Source organism: Juglans microcarpa x Juglans regia, chromosome 4S (assembly GCF_004785595.1).
Source record: "Juglans microcarpa x Juglans regia isolate MS1-56 chromosome 4S, Jm3101_v1.0, whole genome shotgun sequence".
NCBI lineage: Eukaryota > Viridiplantae > Streptophyta > Magnoliopsida > Fagales > Juglandaceae > Juglans > Juglans microcarpa x Juglans regia.
The window spans coordinates 1,253,583-1,274,787 of NC_054601.1; the positions used below are offsets into that span (position 1 = coordinate 1,253,583).

At 30.9% G+C, this 21,205-nt stretch overlaps 1 protein-coding gene across 1 annotated transcript in view; it reads right to left on the reverse strand.

Moving 5' to 3' along the window:
- LOC121262697 (peptidyl-prolyl cis-trans isomerase CYP95-like) overlaps positions 1-16,556 on the reverse strand; it is a 37,984-nt gene extending 21,428 nt beyond the window's left edge. Inside the window, 4 exon segments of the mRNA XM_041165285.1 lie at positions 635-759; positions 9,812-9,889; positions 10,053-10,210; positions 16,286-16,556. Coding sequence (XP_041021219.1) covers positions 635-721 — 87 coding nt within the window. The 5' untranslated portion in view covers positions 722-759; positions 9,812-9,889; positions 10,053-10,210; positions 16,286-16,556.
- Between the last annotated feature and the right edge of the window lie 4,649 nt (positions 16,557-21,205).

The window sequence follows — 21,205 nt, forward strand, 5'->3', positions numbered from 1 at the left end:
GGTTTCCACTAGAATTTGAATTTACAAAGCTAGGGATGAGGCTGAATATAAGGTTAGAATTTCAAATTCGACAGAAAATGGGATGAAACTTACGGGTTGGTCGTTTAAAGTGTAAAAAGAGGGTAAAATCAAGAGGTAAGGTTCGGTGGAGGTAGAGAAAATAAAAACCAAACTCTAGTAAATTCAAATAAAATTATAATAGTAATTGTTAAAAAAATAAAATAAATATAAATTCTGATAAAACTATAATAAAATAAAAATTTTCCAGGAAATTTACTGATGTACCCTAAAACCAAAACTAGTATGTTACATAGGCACTCCTCCAACACTTTCACAAACCACTTAGTTGTATTGAGTCCTACCATCACCTCATGTTTTGCCTTCCAACCCTGTTCTGAAATAAGTAGATTACCTCCCTCCTTCACAAGCACTATCAACTTAGACTCTACCACTAACTCTCTAGCAATTGCCATCTTAACCACCGCTTTACTACGGCGCCATCAACATAGCAATATCACTGACGAGTCAAAATTTGCATGTGTATGGAGAGAAAAGTTTTGCATGTGTACATAAAAGAACATAACTCCCAAAACAGCAACTGATAGTTAGTGTACAGGTTCAGGCATAACAATACCTCAAAAACCATTCTTTCAGCAGGATCTCCATCAACAGACACATCCATAAAAACTAATGGGTTCTTCTTCTTCGCCACTTTCTTCATTTTTCACTATTGAAACTCAAGCCAGCATAACCATTTGTCTGAGGAAATGCATACATATGTTGTTACTAACTACCAACCATATAAGCGACAGAAAACAAAAAAACTAATAGGACCTCTTGAACTGATTATTAATGAGACCGAACATGAGAAAATAAGCTTTCCAAGTATCCCAAAACTCAACTCAACACGGACACAAGTATGAAAGAATATGCAGTATCCATGCGACACATACATGCCATGTAGGATATGTCAAGGACTTATAAAAAAAAAAAGGATATGTCAAGGATACATAGCAATGATAGTGATGCATCCACATTCACCAAACTCTATTTCTTAAACTAACCACATACTTGCATGAAGAGAAAACCTGGTTTGAGAACCAGTAAAACAAAATTCGGAATTAGCCACTCAAAACAGTTAACAAGTGCATGTATCCAACAAGCAATGAGTAGACAATTCCCAAAAGAAAAATTGATTATATAAAAGTTACAACTACAACTCATCTGTTTGGTAAAAAACATGGGATTTTCATAGCTTCCTGCAGCATGAGAAACCCAAAACCCATAAACCAAAACTCAGTATCCAATTAATACTAAAAGAATCAACAATCAAATTGTACATATCAAGTTAATCCACTTGAGGAAAATAAGTGAATAGATAACGTGAAAAAAAACTAGTCAGCATCCTTTTGTATTTAAGACTAGCATAGATCCAAACCTAAGCTTCACAACTATTACCAGCGATTAATTAACAAACTTGTGATTCAAAAACACAATGAGCCAACAACACTTCCATTGAATACATGACCGGCCAAATCGCTAAGGGGAAGTAGTGCACTTCTACTCTCTCTAATTAACCACACCAACTTGAAACGTATTTACAATACAGGGTTAATCGAGTGCAGACCTTAAGCCCTAGCTGAATTTTTCACAAACCCTAGAGTAAACAAATGAAGTAGGAGAAAATGAGAACTCTACCATCAAAGCGAACTGAAATTATATTTATTTAATATTAACTCAGTGATTAACTATTGTACAAGTGCGAATTGCAAAACATAACACTTGTAAAGAAAGGATTTGGGTAAAAGATTGAAGGTGCAGATCAAATTCATGAATGAAAACAGAAAAGAAAATGAAGAAAAGTAAAGATAAACCCTAAAGAGCAACTGAGAGACGCAGAACCACTTAAATGTACGATGAGATTAGCGATACTGAGCTCAATGATAGAAAAACCTAGGCTTCTATGTGTGTACGTGTGTATGTGTTTATATATACACACACAAGGAGCATTGCTACTTCTGCTGGACCTCAGAAGTTACCGGACTAACCCTCGTTTTTTTATGGAGATGGACAAAGGTGGCTGCAAATGACGACTACGTCCCTGGGCTGGATTTTTTCCCTTCTTTAACATTCTTTTATTTAATTTTTAAATAAAACTATATTTTTATTTTTTTCTAGAATTGTGGAAATCTTCTCTATTTTTTTCCCATATTTCTCATTAATTTGAACGGTTAAATCTTAATGCATTTTACAAATTGTCAAAACTCATCACTTAAGATGCCCAGTGTCAAAGGAAAAACAGGAAAAGCAACGCCAGTTCAAGTTCCTCTAACAAAAACAACAACGTACAGAGAGGGGCTGTTAGATATTAATAGTAAATCTCCATAAATATCTTAATAAAGATTAGAGTCCCTGCTGTCCTAGTTGAGTCCTAGTCTTAGTTTAAGTTTATTTTATTTTATCTTTATCAATATGGTGTTTGCCTATAGATTGTAGATACAAAAATTCTATGTACAATCATTTTTGCATAGTTTTTGCGCATTATGCTAATGTGATTGGTTGCTTCATTTTTTTTATATAAAATAACTGTTTTGGTCAATCACATCAGTGGAGTGCGCAATGAGTATGAAAAAGTGATTGTATATAGCAGAACTCTTTTAGATAACAATTCCGCTGCAGGTACCCGGCGTTGGGTACCTATTGCGGAATCGGCTGCCTATATTATTTAAATTAATTAATTAAAATTTAAAAAAAAAAACCAAATAGATAACGCAGATAAAGATGGTCTAACACATCCGCTCGTCTGACTGACTGCAAGTTCTTTATTTTATGGAATTGGAGAGTGAAACCAAATAAGATGATTTCAACTTTTTCCCTAGCTTTTCTTTGCTAACAAACACAAGGAGATTGAGAGATACAGAAGGAAAAACTTTGATGAATTGTCTAACCTGGCACTAGGAGGAGATCCACCCTCTTGTGAAACAGAGTCAGCAGCTCTCTTCATCCCAACCAGCACCCAAATCAGTCTCAGAAGCAAATCAACATTCTCAAAGCTGTTGTTTTGAGAATGATTTTTTGGGTAGCTGTTGTAGGAGTAATTGCCTTGTTCTTTCATTTTTACAACACTATTTGGGTAAAGTCTAAAAGGATCAGAAAACAACTACGAGTACAAGGACTTGCCGTTCAGAACGAAATGGGTTCCTTCCGTTCTTGCAAAACTAGAACCTGCAAGGCTCCCACAATTCCCAAAAAAATTTACATTTAAACAAGACGAAAATTAAGGAGTTCTTCCTTGAAACACTTACTTTGACAGTGAAATCACAGATCGTCTTATCCGTAGCCGCTCTAGAGTTAACTGCCAAAGAACGAGATTTCACAAGGAACCCAGCAAAAGTTGGTTGTTGCAAAGAGAGCCCGTTCTGAAAAATGTCTAATTTGGAGGACCCCATCGAGGTTTTGAAGGATGGGATCGATAAAGACATTGAAGGCCATAGAGGATAAGAAGTTGGAACCTTTTTAATATTTTTCGTAAGGATCGAGAAGTGCTAGCCGTTTTGGTAGATGAAAAACTCTAGAATAACACAGTTACTCCTCCACGTTTTGGTAGATGAACAAAGTTTTTTAGCTTTTTAATAACACAGCGTTTCATGTCCACGTGGAGGCCCGTGTACGCGGGGGTTACTCCTCTAGTGTGCAAATAGATTTTTTCTTTAGATAATATAGTCTTGACTCCTAGTAGAGATAGTGATCCCTATTTTGTAAAAGAATGAGTATACACATTCATTGCTCGCCTTAATAATAAACATTATAAAAAGTATTGAGTAATACTATATACAGTCGTGAAGTATGCAAGCGCCGCGCAATCCATTTAAAAAAATGAAGTTCACCAGTAAAAAATAAATAAATTATGTGAATCTCGTATTTATTCACTTTTTTCAAAAGAATTACGCATCGCTTACACACTCCACGACAACAAAATATCATTTCTCAAAAATATTTGTTATCAACATAATTTGTTGGAGCTTGGACATAGCTCTAAATACATCAACCTATCGTTTTCTTTATTTTCCCACCACCATGGCTCATCAACTCCATCTTCATTCCAAATTTTCGCCAAAATATCGCCCCATCACTATTTCATAACTCGATGCTCTGTCAAGGACTCCCACGGGAGGGGAGATATTCTTTTGAATTTTTATTTTTACTTCTTACTCTTAGTATTTTTAATCTTGTTTTTTTGGTTTATGTTATGATCCTGAGAATTAAATACTTAACCAAATTAGTATTCAACAGTTTTAGGAATTTTGGATTAATAGTTGGGTCTTTAACAATTTACCTTGTTTTTCTATATTTGCTTCATAATGTATTTGCTTTTTTTTCTTCTTCTAACATTTATTTAAAAGGATTTAGTTAAAAATTATGATTTTTTTTAAAATATAAAAAAAGTAATACTAGATACAATTTTAGGTGTATGAGTCTAGCGTACTCTATTTCCAAAATAATGAGACCTACCATTAAAGAAGTAAGTTTTCTAACGTAGGTCACAGATTTGCCAACTTTTTTTCAAGTAAAATACATTAGACTTAAGGATGTTAGAATTTTGGTCCTAACCAGACCGATTAAAAAATATGTCAGTCTTGGTCCAAGAAAGTAGAAAATTTTAATTTTCGGTCCGGTCTCAAGGTGGAGTTTTTTCACTTTGGACCAAACCGACCGAATTTATTATTTAAGTTTTTAAATATATTTTATATGATATTTTATAGTTTTTTTAAAGTAGTTATATAAATTGAGAAAATTAATTATATAATTTTCTTCTAACTAATTATAAGTAATTATGTAATTGCATTTTAACCTAATTATTTATGTTTATTTTATTTTAACCTAATTATTTATGTCTAGATTATATAAAATATTAAAGGTTAAGAATGTTAAGATAGGGTATTAACTATTGATCATTGAGAATACACAAACAATCTATTACTTATAAAAAAAACAATACACATACTACTAACAATTTTATTTTAACCTAATTATTTCTGTCTATTTTATTTTAATCTAATTATTTAGGTCTAGATTATATAAAATATTAAAGGTTAAGAATGTTAAGGTAGGGTATTAACTATTAATCATTGAGAATACACATACAATATATTCCTTATAAAAAAACAATACATATGCTATTAACATTATTAGTTAAGCATATACTTAAATAAAATACTTAATTAGTTAAGTATATACTCATTTGAACATCTTAGATTAAATCATTAACTTAATTTATTTTTATTTTATATAAATATTTTGTCAAAAACTCGAAAAAGACCCGAAGCTAGATGCTTGATAAGAGTATTAGCATTGGATTATGCAAATGCAAATGTAAAATTTGCATAATATGACATGATTTTGCATTTGGCTATTCCACTCAAAACTTATTCTCACATTAGATTATCCATCTATTAGTCAAAATAATAATAAAATATTATAAATTTAATATTTTTTCTTTCTATTTTTTTTTTCTAAATTAAGAGCTACATGGAAATATTAATGTTATACAATATGAGACTTGGATAAAGATGTGGATGGGTCCTGGAGTGCAGCAAATATTATATTTTCATGCACTTGTTGATGGGTTTGTGCTCCTTTTGGAGTCCCACACCGATGGGATTTGTAAAGGGAGCCAAGGCCCAGGCCTATAAATAGGGTGCTTGGCCTCTTAGTTAATTACACCAAGTCATAAGCTTAATTAGTAACTTGTGACTCTAAGAAAAGTCCTTTATTAGCCTTTTCTTGTTAAAAGGAAAGAAGTGAGAGTTAAAATTTTACTAGTGGGAAAGCTTTGTGGGTGTCATTTGGAGTGAGGAGAAAAATTGTGTGATTGTAATAATTTTTCACATAGTGTATTTTCTTCTCTCGGTCTGGTGATTTTTTCTCCTGTTTTTGAGAGTTTCCACGTAAATTCTTGTGTTGTTATTATTTCTCTATTTTTCTTTATATTTCACCAAAAAGTGGATCCTATGGGTGAATTTGAGAGGTCAAAATTCCTAACAAGTGATATCAGAGCCACTAGCTTCTTTTTTGTGGGTGGAGCTTTGGTGTGGTAGTGTGGATACGTACAGTCTAAGGAGGTTCTGTCTAGGAGATTGGTAGTTAAGTGGTCCAGTGTGACCCTCCAATCTTTCCTGGGAACCTTGAAGTTCTGTCTAGGAAAGAATAATCTTTCCTGGAAACTTACTTAGTGAGTACCATTTATTTCTACGGTAAAATTCATCGAGGCAATGTCAAGAAGTAAGGCTTCATCTAGTGGAAAAAGTTGATGGGAGAATCAATTTTGACTTGTGGCAAGTTAAAGTCAATGATATTTTGATTCAATCAGGATTACACAAGGTGTTGAAGGGCAGACCAATCCTTGAAGTCAGCAGTAATACTAGCGTGACTGATGAAACAAAAAGCAGATCTGTAATGAGCGATGAAGATTGCGAAGATCTGGATTTGAGATCAGCAAGTGCGATACGTCTGTGCTTGGCCAAGAATGTTCTTGCAAATATTCATAGAATATCTACGGCAAAAGAACTCTGGGAAAAGCTCGAAGAGTTGTATCAAACAAAGAGCGTCTCAAATCGGGTGTACCTGAAGGAGCAGTTTCATACACTGCAGATGAGTGAAGGTACGACTATTTCAGATCATTTAAGTGTTCTCAATGACATTGTCTCTGAGCTAGAATCTATTGGAGTTAAAATTGATGATGAGGATCAAGCCTTGAGGCTCATCTGGTCTCATATGAAGCCTATTTTGATACATGGGAAGGAGAAAATAATTTCTTCAGAAGTTACCAGTAAACTCTTTTCTGAAGAGAGAAGATTAGGTGGTGGAAGAAATGGTTCACCTGGAAACTTAGCATTGGTAGTAGCTGGTAATGGGAAGAGGAAGAACTCCATGAAGATGAAAGTAGTCTGCTGGGGGTGTGGACAATCTGGGCACGTCCAGAAAAATTGTTCAAGAGCAAGAGCAGGTTCGGCAAGTGGCTCCAAGTCAGTAAATGGAGATACTGGTAATGAAACTAACGTTGTGTCTCTCTCCATAGAAGACGATGTCTGTTAAAGGGACATGTACATCCTCGTGGCATGCCGCTAATTCCCAAAGTTGCCATGATAGAGGATGTTAATGTTAATGGGTCCACAAGTTTGCACACAGTCATTGGTTTGGCATTAATGCAGGGTGTGTGGTGGAAATTTATGTCGATGGCTGATAAACTTCCAGGAAAGCCAAATGTGGAAGTTGCACCATAATTTTTTAGCAAGGTTATTTTCGACATGGGCCGAAATTGAAATACTTGAAATTGGTTTATTCTGAGTGGGTATGCTTTTATGGTGGAGCATTATAGCGGAAGCTATGAAAATCTTCATTGTCGTGAAACGTGGTTGTGGGACCAACCAAAGTCGCAAGGTGGAGATTGATGGGTTTGTGCTCCTTTTGGAGTCCGACACCGATGGGATTTGTAAAGGGAGCCAAGTTCCAGGCCTATAAATAGGGTGCTTGGCCTCTTAGTTAATTACACCAAGTCATAAGCTTAATTAATAACTTGTGACTCTAAGAAAAGTCCTCTATTAGCCTTTTCTTGTTAAAAAGAAAGAGGTGAGAGTTAAAGTTTTACTAGTGGGAAAGCTTTGTGGGTGTCATTTGGAGTGAGGAAAAAAATTGTATGATTGTAATAATTTTTCACATAGTGTATTTTCTTCTCTAGGTCTGGTGGTTTTTTCTCCTGTTTTTAGGAGTTTCCACGTAAATTCTTGTGTTGTTATTATTTCTCTATTTTTCTTCATATTTCACCAAAAAGTGGATCCTATGGGTGAATTTGAGAGGTCCAAATTCCTAACACTTGTTGGGTCAAAATCTACATAATTTTAGAGCATCTTTGACATAAATGATAAAAAAAGAGCGACCTTGGATAAGTCATCAAATTTGACCTTTATATACCATCTTAACATTTCTTGAAGTGACATTATTAACAAGCTCAAAACAGTGGGTTGCTGGAATCAGTCCAGAACATGCAGATTAGACAATGTTGTATTATTTCCTAACAATTTCTTGCCCAATCATTATGTGTGAATTTTGATTCTACCATTTAGGCTGCAATTGCCAGATATTACCAGAAGCGGAGTTTGACCTCAATGATGGCTATACTGTATACCTTAAGCATCCTATATGTCTGTTATTTGTCTACTATACTTCTATTATGCATACTCAGATTATCTTCTAATACAGTACTTACTGCTGTGAACTTCATCCATATAGAGTATCTCTGCCTACATGGGATCAAAACTATCTGGAAGAACGCTGGCAACTTTTGTAAGGGGTAGCCTTGTCTACAAAAAGGAGGAGCATGCTCCTGCTGCCTGTGGTGTTCCCATCCTTGCAAGATTGAAAAACTTAATTTACTAGTTGCTCTTGTATGTAACTGATTCTAAATCTCAATGGTATGTGAAGTTATCATCTTTCTTCAATTATGGATTTTTTGACAATCCCTTCAACTTTTGTCCATTTCCTAGCCTAGTTTCAGTCGAGTGTGTACCAGTTACTGTTGGGGGCAATTCATTAACTACTTTTGTATTCTATTACATGTTTTCATCATTCCAAGACCACCCAATATTTTAGAGTCTTTTAATTTTTTGCTAGTCATGCACCTGAGTACTTGCTACACCCTTTTAACTTGTGTTATCAAACTTTAATTGAAGATTAAGTTTGCTGGTATAACTGATGAATGCCAGTTATAAGAGTGAATACTCCTCAACCCTCAATCAATGCCAGTGAGCAAAGAAGAAGTAATTATTCTTTCTTGCAGATTTTATCGACCAGTGCAAAATTAAGCTAAACTGTGTCAAATAAGCATTATTATTCCAAGTGAAAAACACAAGAGCGCATTGAACAAAACCCAAAAATTTATATTGCAAAGTGCACTTTTGAACAAAACCACAAAAAAACTGATGCAATGGCTACTTATAACACCTACACGGACAAACAATAAAGTAATACCCTTCCCTTTTTTTATAAATAAGTAAAGCTATATTGAAAATTGCCTTACAGAATTTAATATCACAAAGACAACAAATAAATATTGATTATATTCCCTTTAGATAGATTCTACCTTGATAATTGGTTCCACAAATCTCATGGAGAGGATTAGGCAATGGTCCACAAATCTCAACAGTGTGAAAATTGGTTCCTACATGTCTCATATGGTGTATTGGAAAGCAAATATAGAAGTTTTGAGGATCGGGAACGGGATACAGGAGCTCAAGACTTTCTTTTTCAACATATTCCTCATCTCTACAACATCTAGGACTTTAATGGGCTTACTCTTCATGATTATTTTGTCACTCTTTCTATTTCTTGGTGGTCGACGCTCTTGTACACGTCGTGAAATGCCCCTTTGAGCGGTTCGTAATGAAATGGGTATCCCTTATCAAAAAAAGATTCTACCTTTAGAAAGATTCTATCTTTTGCGTTCTCTCCTTCATGACTTTATACAGTGAGTGTCCATGCAAGAGCAAATCATCCACGAGCTCTTCCACAACAATCACATAACTAAAAAGAAAAAAGAAATAGTAAGACCCAAAAGACAGAATAAAAATCTCGAATCTATTTGTCTCCAAAACAAGATTATAAACAATAACCCAATTACTCCTCTTCAAACAATTTCCAAGAAACTCAGCGACTATATACTAACCCAATTGAATTCAAGACTCACATTCTTTAAAAACCAAAACAAGAAATGAACAATCATAAAACTACAAGAGAAGTCAGATATGAGAGTCACCTGGGTACCCAAGATTCAGCAGGGGAAGAGCGAGAAGAAGGCTTCTCTGCACCTTCAATGGTGCTGGAGCAAAAGACCCTGTTAGAGAATGCATCAAGGGAGCGAAACCACTCATTATGTGTGAATTTTGAGTTCATATTCTCCACAATCCTACCCATTCGAGCCGGGGGTTGAAATGATTGGGCATTTTGGGTTGAAATATGAAAGACGGGGAGGGACTCTAGGGCAAGAAACCACTCACCTGGCTGCCGAGATGTAGATTCGGATCGTTGATGTCGATTCTGAAGCTGGGAAGATGAGAGAGTTAGCAACCGTGCGACATGTATTTCCCAAAATCAATCTCAAATGCCGAAAACAGAAATGAAGGAAAGAAAATCAGGGAGAAACGCACACACGCACCTGGGACGATGACCAAAATGCTGGGAGGATTTTGTGAAATCCTTCTTGGGGTTTCTGGACACTGGATGGAACGAAAATGGTGAAGAGGAGAGAAGAAGGAAGCTCGGGTTGGGTCCTTGGGAAAAAGAATTTCGAGGGAAAAGAAACCGGCATTGAGTTTTATTGAATAAAATAAGATTTCGTCCCTGTACAATAGACTTGCATATACGACCGCAGAGTAAAATACCAAAAGTCATATATATTTATATAAAAAATGTTACTTTACTCATTTTATTTGTGTCTTCGTTTTGATATTTTATGTATTTTTAATTTTTTTAATTTTTTATTTAATGAATAAAAAAGTATTGCTATTTTTTTTATATTTTTTTAAAATATTTTAAAATAATAAAAAAATATAAAAAAAATATAAAAAAATTTTAAACTAGTGATAAAATAGAATGGTAGGTAGAGCAGCACCACTCTTTTTATATTTAAATAATTTAGGTAATTTTATGGTTATTTTATATAAATTGAATCAAATTTCATATTTCACTTATATTTAGATAATCCAATGGTAATATTCTAACACCGATCAAAATGGATCGGGTCTAATTCAGACTTTTGGTGGATTTAAAATTAAATTCGGTCCGAAATTCTCAGACCGATATTACACTCAATTTAGAATTGCACACCTGAATCGATCATTTTCCGTATAAAATATAAAAGGAAAATGTTAGAATTGCCTACTCATATTTTATCTCGGGTGCAAATTAGTTTTTTTTATAAGTTTTTTAAATATTTTTTAAACATCTTTAATTATTAAAAAAATAAAAATATATAATTTTTTTTTTGAACTCGTTAATATTTATTTTCTTAACTATTAAAATATCTATTTTATTATAATAAGTGGCTATCTAACTGTGAATAGTAATTTTTATTATTTTTCCGTTAACTTTTCTTGTTTTTCTCTTAAGTTTTGTTTTATCAAAAGGCTTTAAAATTCTTGATCATTTGACGTGTAACTCTCTTGTAGAATTTAATGAATTATCATATTTTATCAAAAGGTCCTTACGACCCAAGACCATTTGACATGTAGCTGTCTTGTAAAATTTAATAAAAGATCATGTTTTACCAAAACGCCATTAATATTCTCGCGGATAGATACTTTGCTAAAATTTAAATTTTTTTTTAATCTTGATTTTTTGTCTTTCTTTAATCTTATATTTTCTTTTCCCAGAAAAACAAGTTACTGACTTTTTTACTTCTTTTTTATTTAAATTATTATATCAGGTGCACATCGAGGCTAATGCCGGGGTCATTCCCGTGTGTGTGTATAGATATATCGTTCTATTATAATAAGCAGCTATCCAGCTGCAACAAGAATGAACAGTAAATTCATTATTATTGTGTTTATTTGTGTATATTTCTCACTCTTCTATTTTATTCCTTTTACATTTTGTGTAAGACGATTTGTTTTATTTTTTTTATGTGTGTTTTGGCTTGTGTCAGTTCTTGTTTTATTTTTTATGGCTTGTGTCAGTCAGTTGCAGAAGTGTGTTTCTCGATTCTCTGTAGGTGTGTGAGTGGTGGGTTGTGTCAATAATTTAATTTTTGTGATTTTCCGCTAGTTGCATCAATGCATGCGTAAAAATTATGGCAATTCATCAAACATGTGTACAGGTAATTGTGCCGGTTTACATCTTTAAGTATTTAAAAAAGAACTGTAAAAAAAAACTGTGTTCACTATGGAAGGAAAAAAAAATAACAAATATTTAAAAATAAAAATCTAAAAAACAAATACAAAATACAAAAAATATTGCTAAAAATATTCTTAATCAACGGGTAAAAAAAATAAATCAAAACCTAAAAAACATATAAAAAAATACAAAAACCATTAAAAAAATATTCTTAATCAGTGGGTATAAAAAATATTCACATGCATGTCTTCTGTAGGTTCATGGTTCTGTTATTGGATTAGTCTTCTACTAACACTTTATTTATCTAATATTCCAAATTGTACTTTCCTACAAAGTAAAATAAAATACATATCAGATAGACTTTTAAGAAGAATACATCTAAATGGGTAAAAAAATTATACTCATTATTGTAGGGAAGAAACAAAAGAAATCATAAATGTTAATAAAAAACTATGCCCGTTACTAAAAAAAAAGCATGCATGATTTCGCCATTTTTTCCCATATCTGGTTTTAAATTTTTTTTCTCATATCTAGTTTGATTGGTTTTACAATATTTTGATTAATTTTGCAGTGGTCTGATGGGTGATAGGACGCTTGGGCTGAGAATTCAGGGGACATTGCACGTTAAAAGATAATGTGTTGTGTCGTATTTGTTTTCTTGATTCATGGGTTAGTTTCCTTACACTACCGGCTTCTTTTTGAAATCTTTAGTGTTTTCGTCTTGTGTTCTTTGTTTACTTTTGGATATTGTTCCTCATTTGATGTGGGTTTCTGAAATACTTTTTTTATGTTTTTTACTTTTCATCTCTTCTCTTCTTTTCCATTTTTTTCTTTTACTAGTTTTTAATGTTTATTGCTGATTTTTACTAGTGATTTCTTTTTACCATTTTTTCCAATTCTTTTAAGGTGTTTTTAGTTGGGGATTTCTAAATCTAGAACTTTCTAATTTTGATCATCGTGAGTGCATGGTTGTTTAATGAAGTATTTTCTAACTTTTTTTTTTTTTGTTCATTGGTTTTACTTGTATTCTATTTTCTTCTATTTTTTTTTTAGTTGTTTTTAATGTTTACTACTTGTTTTTATTGGTGATTTCTTTTCAGCTTCTTTTCAATTCTTCTAAGGTGTTCTTAGATGGGGATTTCCAAAGCTGGAATTTTCTGGTGTTTAATCATTGTGAGTGCATGGTTGTTTACTATAGTATTTTCTGACTTTTTTTTTTTTTTTTTTGTTCATTGGTTACTACAGTGCTTAGTATTTTCTGTAGGTTATTTTTAGTGGTTTGTTTTTAGGTCTTGTTGGTTGAGGGCTTTCAAAGTTGGACGTTTCTGGTTTTTATCTTTGTAAGTGTATGGTGTTATTTATTCTGTCACGTCGTTTGTTATATAATTTATTTATTTTTTATTTATTGTTATTCTATTTTATACTATTTTTCAAGCTTCGTTGATATTGGGTTTACGAACACTACTATGTTCAAACAGAATATATACAATATATAAAAAAATCTAAATGAAAATCGTGTTCTGTAAGTATTTAAAAGAAGTTTGCCAGATAGGTAGAGATAAAGAAATTGTATCTAAAAATCATATGTTATATTTATTTTTTCTTCTTTCTATTTATTATTTTTTTGTTTGATACTGTGTTTCTGGCTTCGTTGGTCTTATGTTTAAGGACACTATTGTGTTCAAACAGAATATACAATATATGCGAAGATCTAAAAGGAAATTATGTTATGTAAGTATTTAAAATAAGTTTGGCAGATAGGTAGAAACAAATAAGATGTTTCTAAAAACCGTATGCACCACAAAGAATATATAATAACATAATATTGCTTATTTCCTAGTTCTTCTAAGGTGTTCTTAGTTGAAGATTTCTAAAACTGTAACTTTTTGGTGTTTGATCATCGTGAGTGCATAGTTGTTTAATGTAGTATTTTTTGACTTTTTTTTTTTTTTTGGTCCGTTGGTTACTGCAATGCTTAGTATATTCTCTGAGTTATTTTTTGTAGTTTGTTTTCAGGTCTTATTAGTTGAGGGCTTTAAGAGTTGGACGTTTCTAGTTCTTATCTTTGTAAGTGTATAGTGTTATTTATTTTGTCACGTCATTTATTGTATAATTTATTTATTTTTTATTTATTGTTATTCTATTTTATACTATTTTTCTAGCTTGTTGATACTGTGTTTAAGAATACTACTATGTTCAAACAGACTATACAATATATGCAAAGATCTAAATGGAAATCATGTTATGTAAGTATTTAAAATAAGTTTGCCAGATAGAGACAAAGAAAATGCATCTAAAAACCATACGTTGTATTTTTTTTTTTCACTTATTATTTTTCTGTTTGATACTGTGTTTCTAACTTCGTTGGTCTTGTGTTTAAGGACACTATTGTGTTCAAACAGAATATACAATATATGCAAAGATCTAAAAGGAAATTGTGTTATGTAATTATTTCAAACAAGTTTGACGAGTAGGTAGAGATAAAGAAAATGCATCTAAAAACTGTATGCACCACAAAGAATATATAATAACATGATATCTTTACTTACAACAGATGTATATATTGGTGAGAAATCAAACAAATTGCTACAAAAATAAAAGTCATAACATTAGAACATACAAGCAGATAAGTGGTTTAATACAAACCAAACACAATATACAGTAAATATAACCTAACAGAATTTGTGAATGTATTTAAAAAAAATGACAGATAAGTAGAGATAAGGAAATGCATCTGAAAGCACTATCTACAAAATAGGATATGTAATAATCTTATTTACAATAGATAATATATTGGTGATAAATCAAAGAAAAATTACTACACAAATTCAAAAAAATAAATATTGGAGCACACTTAACAGATAACTGGTTTAGTTCAAATTTAATACAATATATAGTACATAGAAAGATCTAACAAAAGTTGTGAAAACGGAATTTTTTAACATTCCTAAGAAAATATTTAAATCAAACCAAAATTAAATATATAAAAAAGGAAACACAAGTAAGGAATTTATAGCAAATAAGTAGAGATAAGGAAAATGTACCTGAAAGCCCTATCTACAAAAGAGGATATGTAACAACCTTATTTACAATAGATAATATATTGGTGAGAAATCAAACAAAAATTACTATAGAAATTCAAAAAAAGAAACATTGGAGCACACTTAACAGATAACTGGTTTAGTTCAAACCCAACACAATATACAATATATAGAAAAATCTAACAGAAATTGTGAAAACAAAATTTTTTAAAATTCATGTTTTTATTAAATAAAACATAAATCCTAATTTATCTACAAAAACTAAAAATAAAACAGAATATAGGAAACCCATTGTAAAAAATGAGCACAGATTGAATCATAGAGAAAAGATTTAGGAAAATTAAACCTAATGTGTAATAATACAAAGATATAAAGGAAATCATGTTTGGACATAAAAGAAATTTCCATACAGACAACCCAGACACACCTAAAAAAAAATCCAGAAACCGAATCATATAAATTAGATGTAAGAAAGAAAAACAAACCAAACAGTCAATGAAATATCTAGAAGAAGCAAAGAATGGATTTAAACCAAACCAAAATTAAATATATAAAAAGGAAACACGAAAATTAGATATATCAAAAGAAAACACGTATAGGAAATTTAGAAAATCAAACCAAACAGTGTATATTTATGCACAAGTATTTCTCAAATATGTTAAAAAGAATCTGTGGGAATATATGAAATACAGAAGGCATTTACAAAATCAAATCAATTGTGCAATATATATAAAGATCTAGATAAAATCATGTTTATAAATCAAAATAAAACTCAATATATGAAACCCACTTCTAAATAAATTCCTAAAAATCCGAACGAAAAAATAGATTTCTTTAAAATAAAAAAAAATGGTTGATATGTGCTATTTCGACACCAACATTTCTCATATCTGTTTTGGAAAAATCTTGGGAATGCATGAAATACAAAAGGCATTTGCAAAATCAAACTAACTGTACAGTATATACAAAAATCTAGATGAAATCATGTTTATAAATGAAAACAAAACTCAATATATGCAATTGACTTCTAAAAAAATCCCTCAGAAGCTGAATGAAAGAATAGGTTATCTTAAAATAAAAAAATGGTCGATATATGCTCAGTAGTAGGAGATCTGAAATATTTTGGAGTGGGTAATCAACAAACTCGGTAGAAATTTCTATAGATCTAGAACAACAAACGTTTTATGGTAAAATTTTTTAACAAAAATGTGTTCAATAAAAATGTTTGCAAAGAACAACAAATGATTTTTTTTTTCTCATAGGTAGGGGTAAAAATCGTAGATCTAAATAATATATATATAAAAGAGGGAAAATATGAAGCGAGTTGAACCAATAAAAATACTGAGAAATGAGCTTACTGGCATGAGGCGGCCGCCTGGTGGGAGTGCTGGAAATCAGCTAGGTTGTGACTGAAGTGAGAGAAACAGAGGGAGAGAGAGGCGTTGTGGTTGGGTCTCACAACTTCAATGATTTTTTTTTTAAGGGGGGGGGGCGCTGCTGCTGTGGGTGGCTAAGTTGGTGGCTGGAGGCGACGCACAACGTCGCAAGCGGTTACATAGAGTCGTGAAGGAGAGGGAATGGAGCTGGGGTAGATCCGAGAGAGTTGAAGAATTGAGTGAAATGGGAAAAGCGTGTGTGGCGCGGAGGGGGGACGAGAAGAAAAAGATAGAGTTTTTACCCTTAACTCAAAACGGCAGCATTTAGGAAGAAGGGCTGGGTTCCCTTTTGGCACACAGGCTGGACACTTCACACACACACCCTTGGTCCAATAATAATAAAACTCACCCAAACACTACGCATAACCCACCAGCACAAAAGGCCCAATCTGAAAAGTCAAAATAAAATATAAAAAAATACTTTAACACAAAATATACAACAACTTTTGCAATAGTAAAATAAAATAGTGAAAATTATTATAATAATAATAAAAATAAGTTGAAATTAAAGAGCCAATAATAATATAAAATATTATTAAAAAATTGAAATTTATATAATAAATTATTGTGACAAAATAGGAGAAGTGTAAAAACAAATTCATGTATCCCCGTTGGTTTTGAATTAATAAGAAAGTTTTGAATAAAATACTATAAACAAGTTTTAAGAGTGGTTTAATTTTTTTTTTGCATTGTTCCAAAATGTTTGCAAAAAATATATTTGAACATTCTTTTTGTACTTATTCTAAATAAGTATAAAAAAATTGAACCATGCTTATAATGTTTATTCTTTATTTATTCTTATATTTGTCATTAATCTCTTTCCCTTTGAGTACATAATAAGCATTTTAGCCTTTTAATTTTTCTTATTTCATTTCAGTAGTGTAATTATGACTTTTTCCAAATAATGATTTTTTTGAATTCGGTAATTTGCTACATTATTAAAAAAAACAAAATTGATATTATAATGATAAAACCAAAAACACTTGGGACATTCTTTCTTTCCAAGAAAAGAGAATATAATTTAACATATTTTATTCAAAATTTTTTTTTATCTCATTTTCTTTGTAAGGGAGGAATGTTCTTTGTAAGAGAATATGATAAGTTTTGTTATTGCTCAAAAATGTAATGAATATGACAAATTCTAAATCATTTTTTCTTAAGTATTTTAGTAAAATAAAATAATGGAAGCGATAATAATAATAAAAAAAATTAGAATTAAAGAACCAATAATAATATAAAATGTTATTTAAAATTGAAGGTTATATGATTTAGAATTTCTATTTCATTCTTTATAAATATATATATATATATATATATATATAATTATGTGATTGTGGCAAAACAGGAGAAGTGTAACAAAATTTCTTGTGTACCCATTGAGATTGGGATCAATGAGAAATGTTTGAATAAAATAATAAAGAACAGTTTTAAAAGTGGTTTAAATTTTTTTGCACCATTCCAAAATGTTTGCAAAAAATATATTTGAACAACATTTTTATACTTATTTTAAATAAGTATAAAAAAATTCGAATCACGCTTATAATACTTTTTCTTTATGATTATTATTATTATTATTATTTGCCATTGATCTCCTCCCTTTTGAGTACATAAGAAACATTTTATACTTTCGTCTTTTCTTATTTTTGTTGCAGTAATATAAGTATCACTTTTTTCAAATAACGGTTTAATAAATATTTTAAATCAAAAAATTAGTTAGTTACTAGCATATCTCTGAAATTTTGACTAATCAGATGTTCTGATTGTGATTACTTGATTGATAGAAAACTTTTGGTATAGATATATATATATACACACACACACACACGATAATTTAGAAGAGATCGGATCTCCAAATAAAGATGAAACTGAATATAGAAAAACTATCCAAAAAACAAAAAATGACTAAATTAAAATAATAAATTTAGTCGTGAGAAAAAAATTGTTTATAAATATACCGATTAGAGCACATATGGTATTTACAACCAGCAAATTTGTCATTTGAATTATACTATCTATATTTTTTTGTAAATTCTTTGTTATGAAGGAACGTGATTTTTTTGAATTTGTAAATTTACTACATTATTTAAAAAAATCAAATTTATATTGTAATAATAACACCAAAAACACATAGGATGTTTTATTCAATTTTTTTTGTCACTTTTTCTATGCAATAGAGGAATGTTCTTGGTGTTTTAGGAATTGTTGTTATAATAAGTTTTATTCTTGCTCAAAAATGTAATAAATATGCCAAGTTCAAAATCTTTTTTCCTAAGTATTTTAGAAAGATTTTGGGTTTCTTCCGTTACTTAATTTATTACTGAAAAGTTAAAAACTTTAAGGTTAATTGTGCACGACAATATTATTACAACGCACATTTTTTTCTCTATGCATTAAATTATTGATTGAAATCAACTTTTTTATAAAACCACAAAGGAAGAAAACAAAATAATGAATTTTAACAATTTATACGTGTGTGTACAATGCAATCAAAACTTACAATGTCTTTTATGTCTAAACAAAAATTATTCTCCTTATCAAGATATCTAAATATATAAAAGACTCTCCACTATTCATTTCAAGACCTATAAGTGCCTTTATATATATATTATATATCTTTTTTTGCTGGTCCCTGCTTGTAATTTTTAATGGGTACATGCTAATAGTAAATTAATTTTGAGAAATATTTTATTTTAAGAATTTTGATATGTGATATCGATCTTATGCTTTTTATAAGTTCCATTTTCATGGTATTTTTTCATTTCATGTGTTATTTTGTTATCTTTATTTCATTATTGATTTGATATGTATTTTTCAACATATGAATCAACGAAATTGTTTATAGCATTTAAAACGCACCGTGGAGGTGAAGATTTCGCATTAAGCAGTTGTTAATTATTCATTTAGTCTTGATTGTGTGGAACAATATCCAACGTTTGGAATAATTATTTGTTTCATTAACATAATGAGAAGTGGTAAGATTGTGTTAATGAGTTATGTAACATTTGTTTTGAAATAGTAATATTAATTTTATAAAAATTAAGCTTAGAAACTATTTTTTAAAGATCATGGAAAACAACCAGTAAAGAAAATCCCGTATAAAGATTAATTAGAAGATAAAAATGAAGAATTTCGTAGAAAACAGACAAAGATATGCTAAAAAAAGCATTTAGAAACAAATTCATCCAGTTAAAAGATTTAGCTTCATTTGGTGCTGATTAAATGATTATGTCAATTGATGAATTTTCAAATGATGATATCAAACATATAAATATCATTCAGGACTTCATTGTTCTACAAAAAGTGTCAAAGAGACAACAAATTTTTTGCGCTGATGTTGACATTGATGAATTGACTTCGTCTCATGAAATATGTGTTCCACTTGGTGTTAATGTCAGTGTGGTTGATTCATAGGCAACTTCATAATTAAACAATGTGGCGAATCGTTATGATTATTCGAGTTATTATATGGGTTTCCTTACACGTAAATCAGGAAACACACATAGATGAAACGATCGTCTCTAATTAGCTTTTGATTCAACATATTTTCCTGAAATTATTTTTTCATCTTTTTTATTCAAGCAGTCTTATATTATTTTTTCATTGAAATTTGGGAACATTCTATTCAAATAAGTTCCATGTGTTCTTTGGGAAGAGTCAAGTTTTGAAACAAGTATACCACCACTTTGTAGGGGTAAGAAACAAGTATAATTATATTATTCGTTCTTCTGATTCCATTGTCAACTCTTGCCACTCTTCCAGTAGCTTCATTAGTCAGATCATTCAAAGAATTTGATGGGTTTACGCCTATTGTCTTGTGTTCATTTTTGAACTCAATAGGTGAGAGGCATCACCGCTCTGCAGGATTTAGACAATTATTGCAAGTCGTGCCATTTGAAGCATATTATTTGACATATGTGCCTTGTTGCAGACATTATAAAGCAAAACGATTATATCATAAAACAAATAGATTTTGTTGTGCTGATGGGATAATTTATTTGGCCACAAATGATGTCCCCGACCAACTTTATGATCTTTTTACCTCCGACATAGATGAAGTTGAGTATTTTAAAATATATGTTCGGACTTATAATAACAAGTTCGCGTTTACATATTTTGGAGTTAAATTCAATAGAGATATTTGCAGATAGAATAGAGGAATTTATACTTTCCGAATTCAATGATAGATCTATCATTATATCAATGATTTAGTCCCTTTAAAATCGTCATCCTTCTTATCTTCAATTGTATTTCTATGATACAAAGCATGAATTAGAAAATCGCATTTCTAATTCAGATATAATGAATCCATCAATTATAACTCAAGTCATCAATAATCTTCGCATCAATTCATATTCTCTGTTTTTTCGATCTCTTGGTGATTTGCCAAATTTAAAAAATCAAATAATCCATATAAGATCAGATGCTGGTCTAGATCAACGTGTATTCAATGCCCCAACATCTTCACAAGTTGCAGCAATAAAGATTGAAAATGAAGATGCAGATCAGTTAGGAGGTCGAGATATTTGTATCTTTAGTCATTCTTATGGAAGTCATATAGTTCAATATTATTTTGGCTGATATTATCCACTTCAGTATCCACTGTTATTTCCTTTTGGGGATACTGGTTTGCATCAAGGCATTCAAAGGGTCAATAGAGGAAACACATTAATATGTAATGAAACAACCCCATCAATAGATCCTTTCCAATCAATGTCAACAGAATAATTACCTACAAGATAATAGCAAGGTTATATTGTAATCTTAATCTTTCCATTTTGTGCTTAGTTTGCAGACGTCCAACTTTATAATATTGCATTCACTCCCAACTTTTGTAGCATTAAA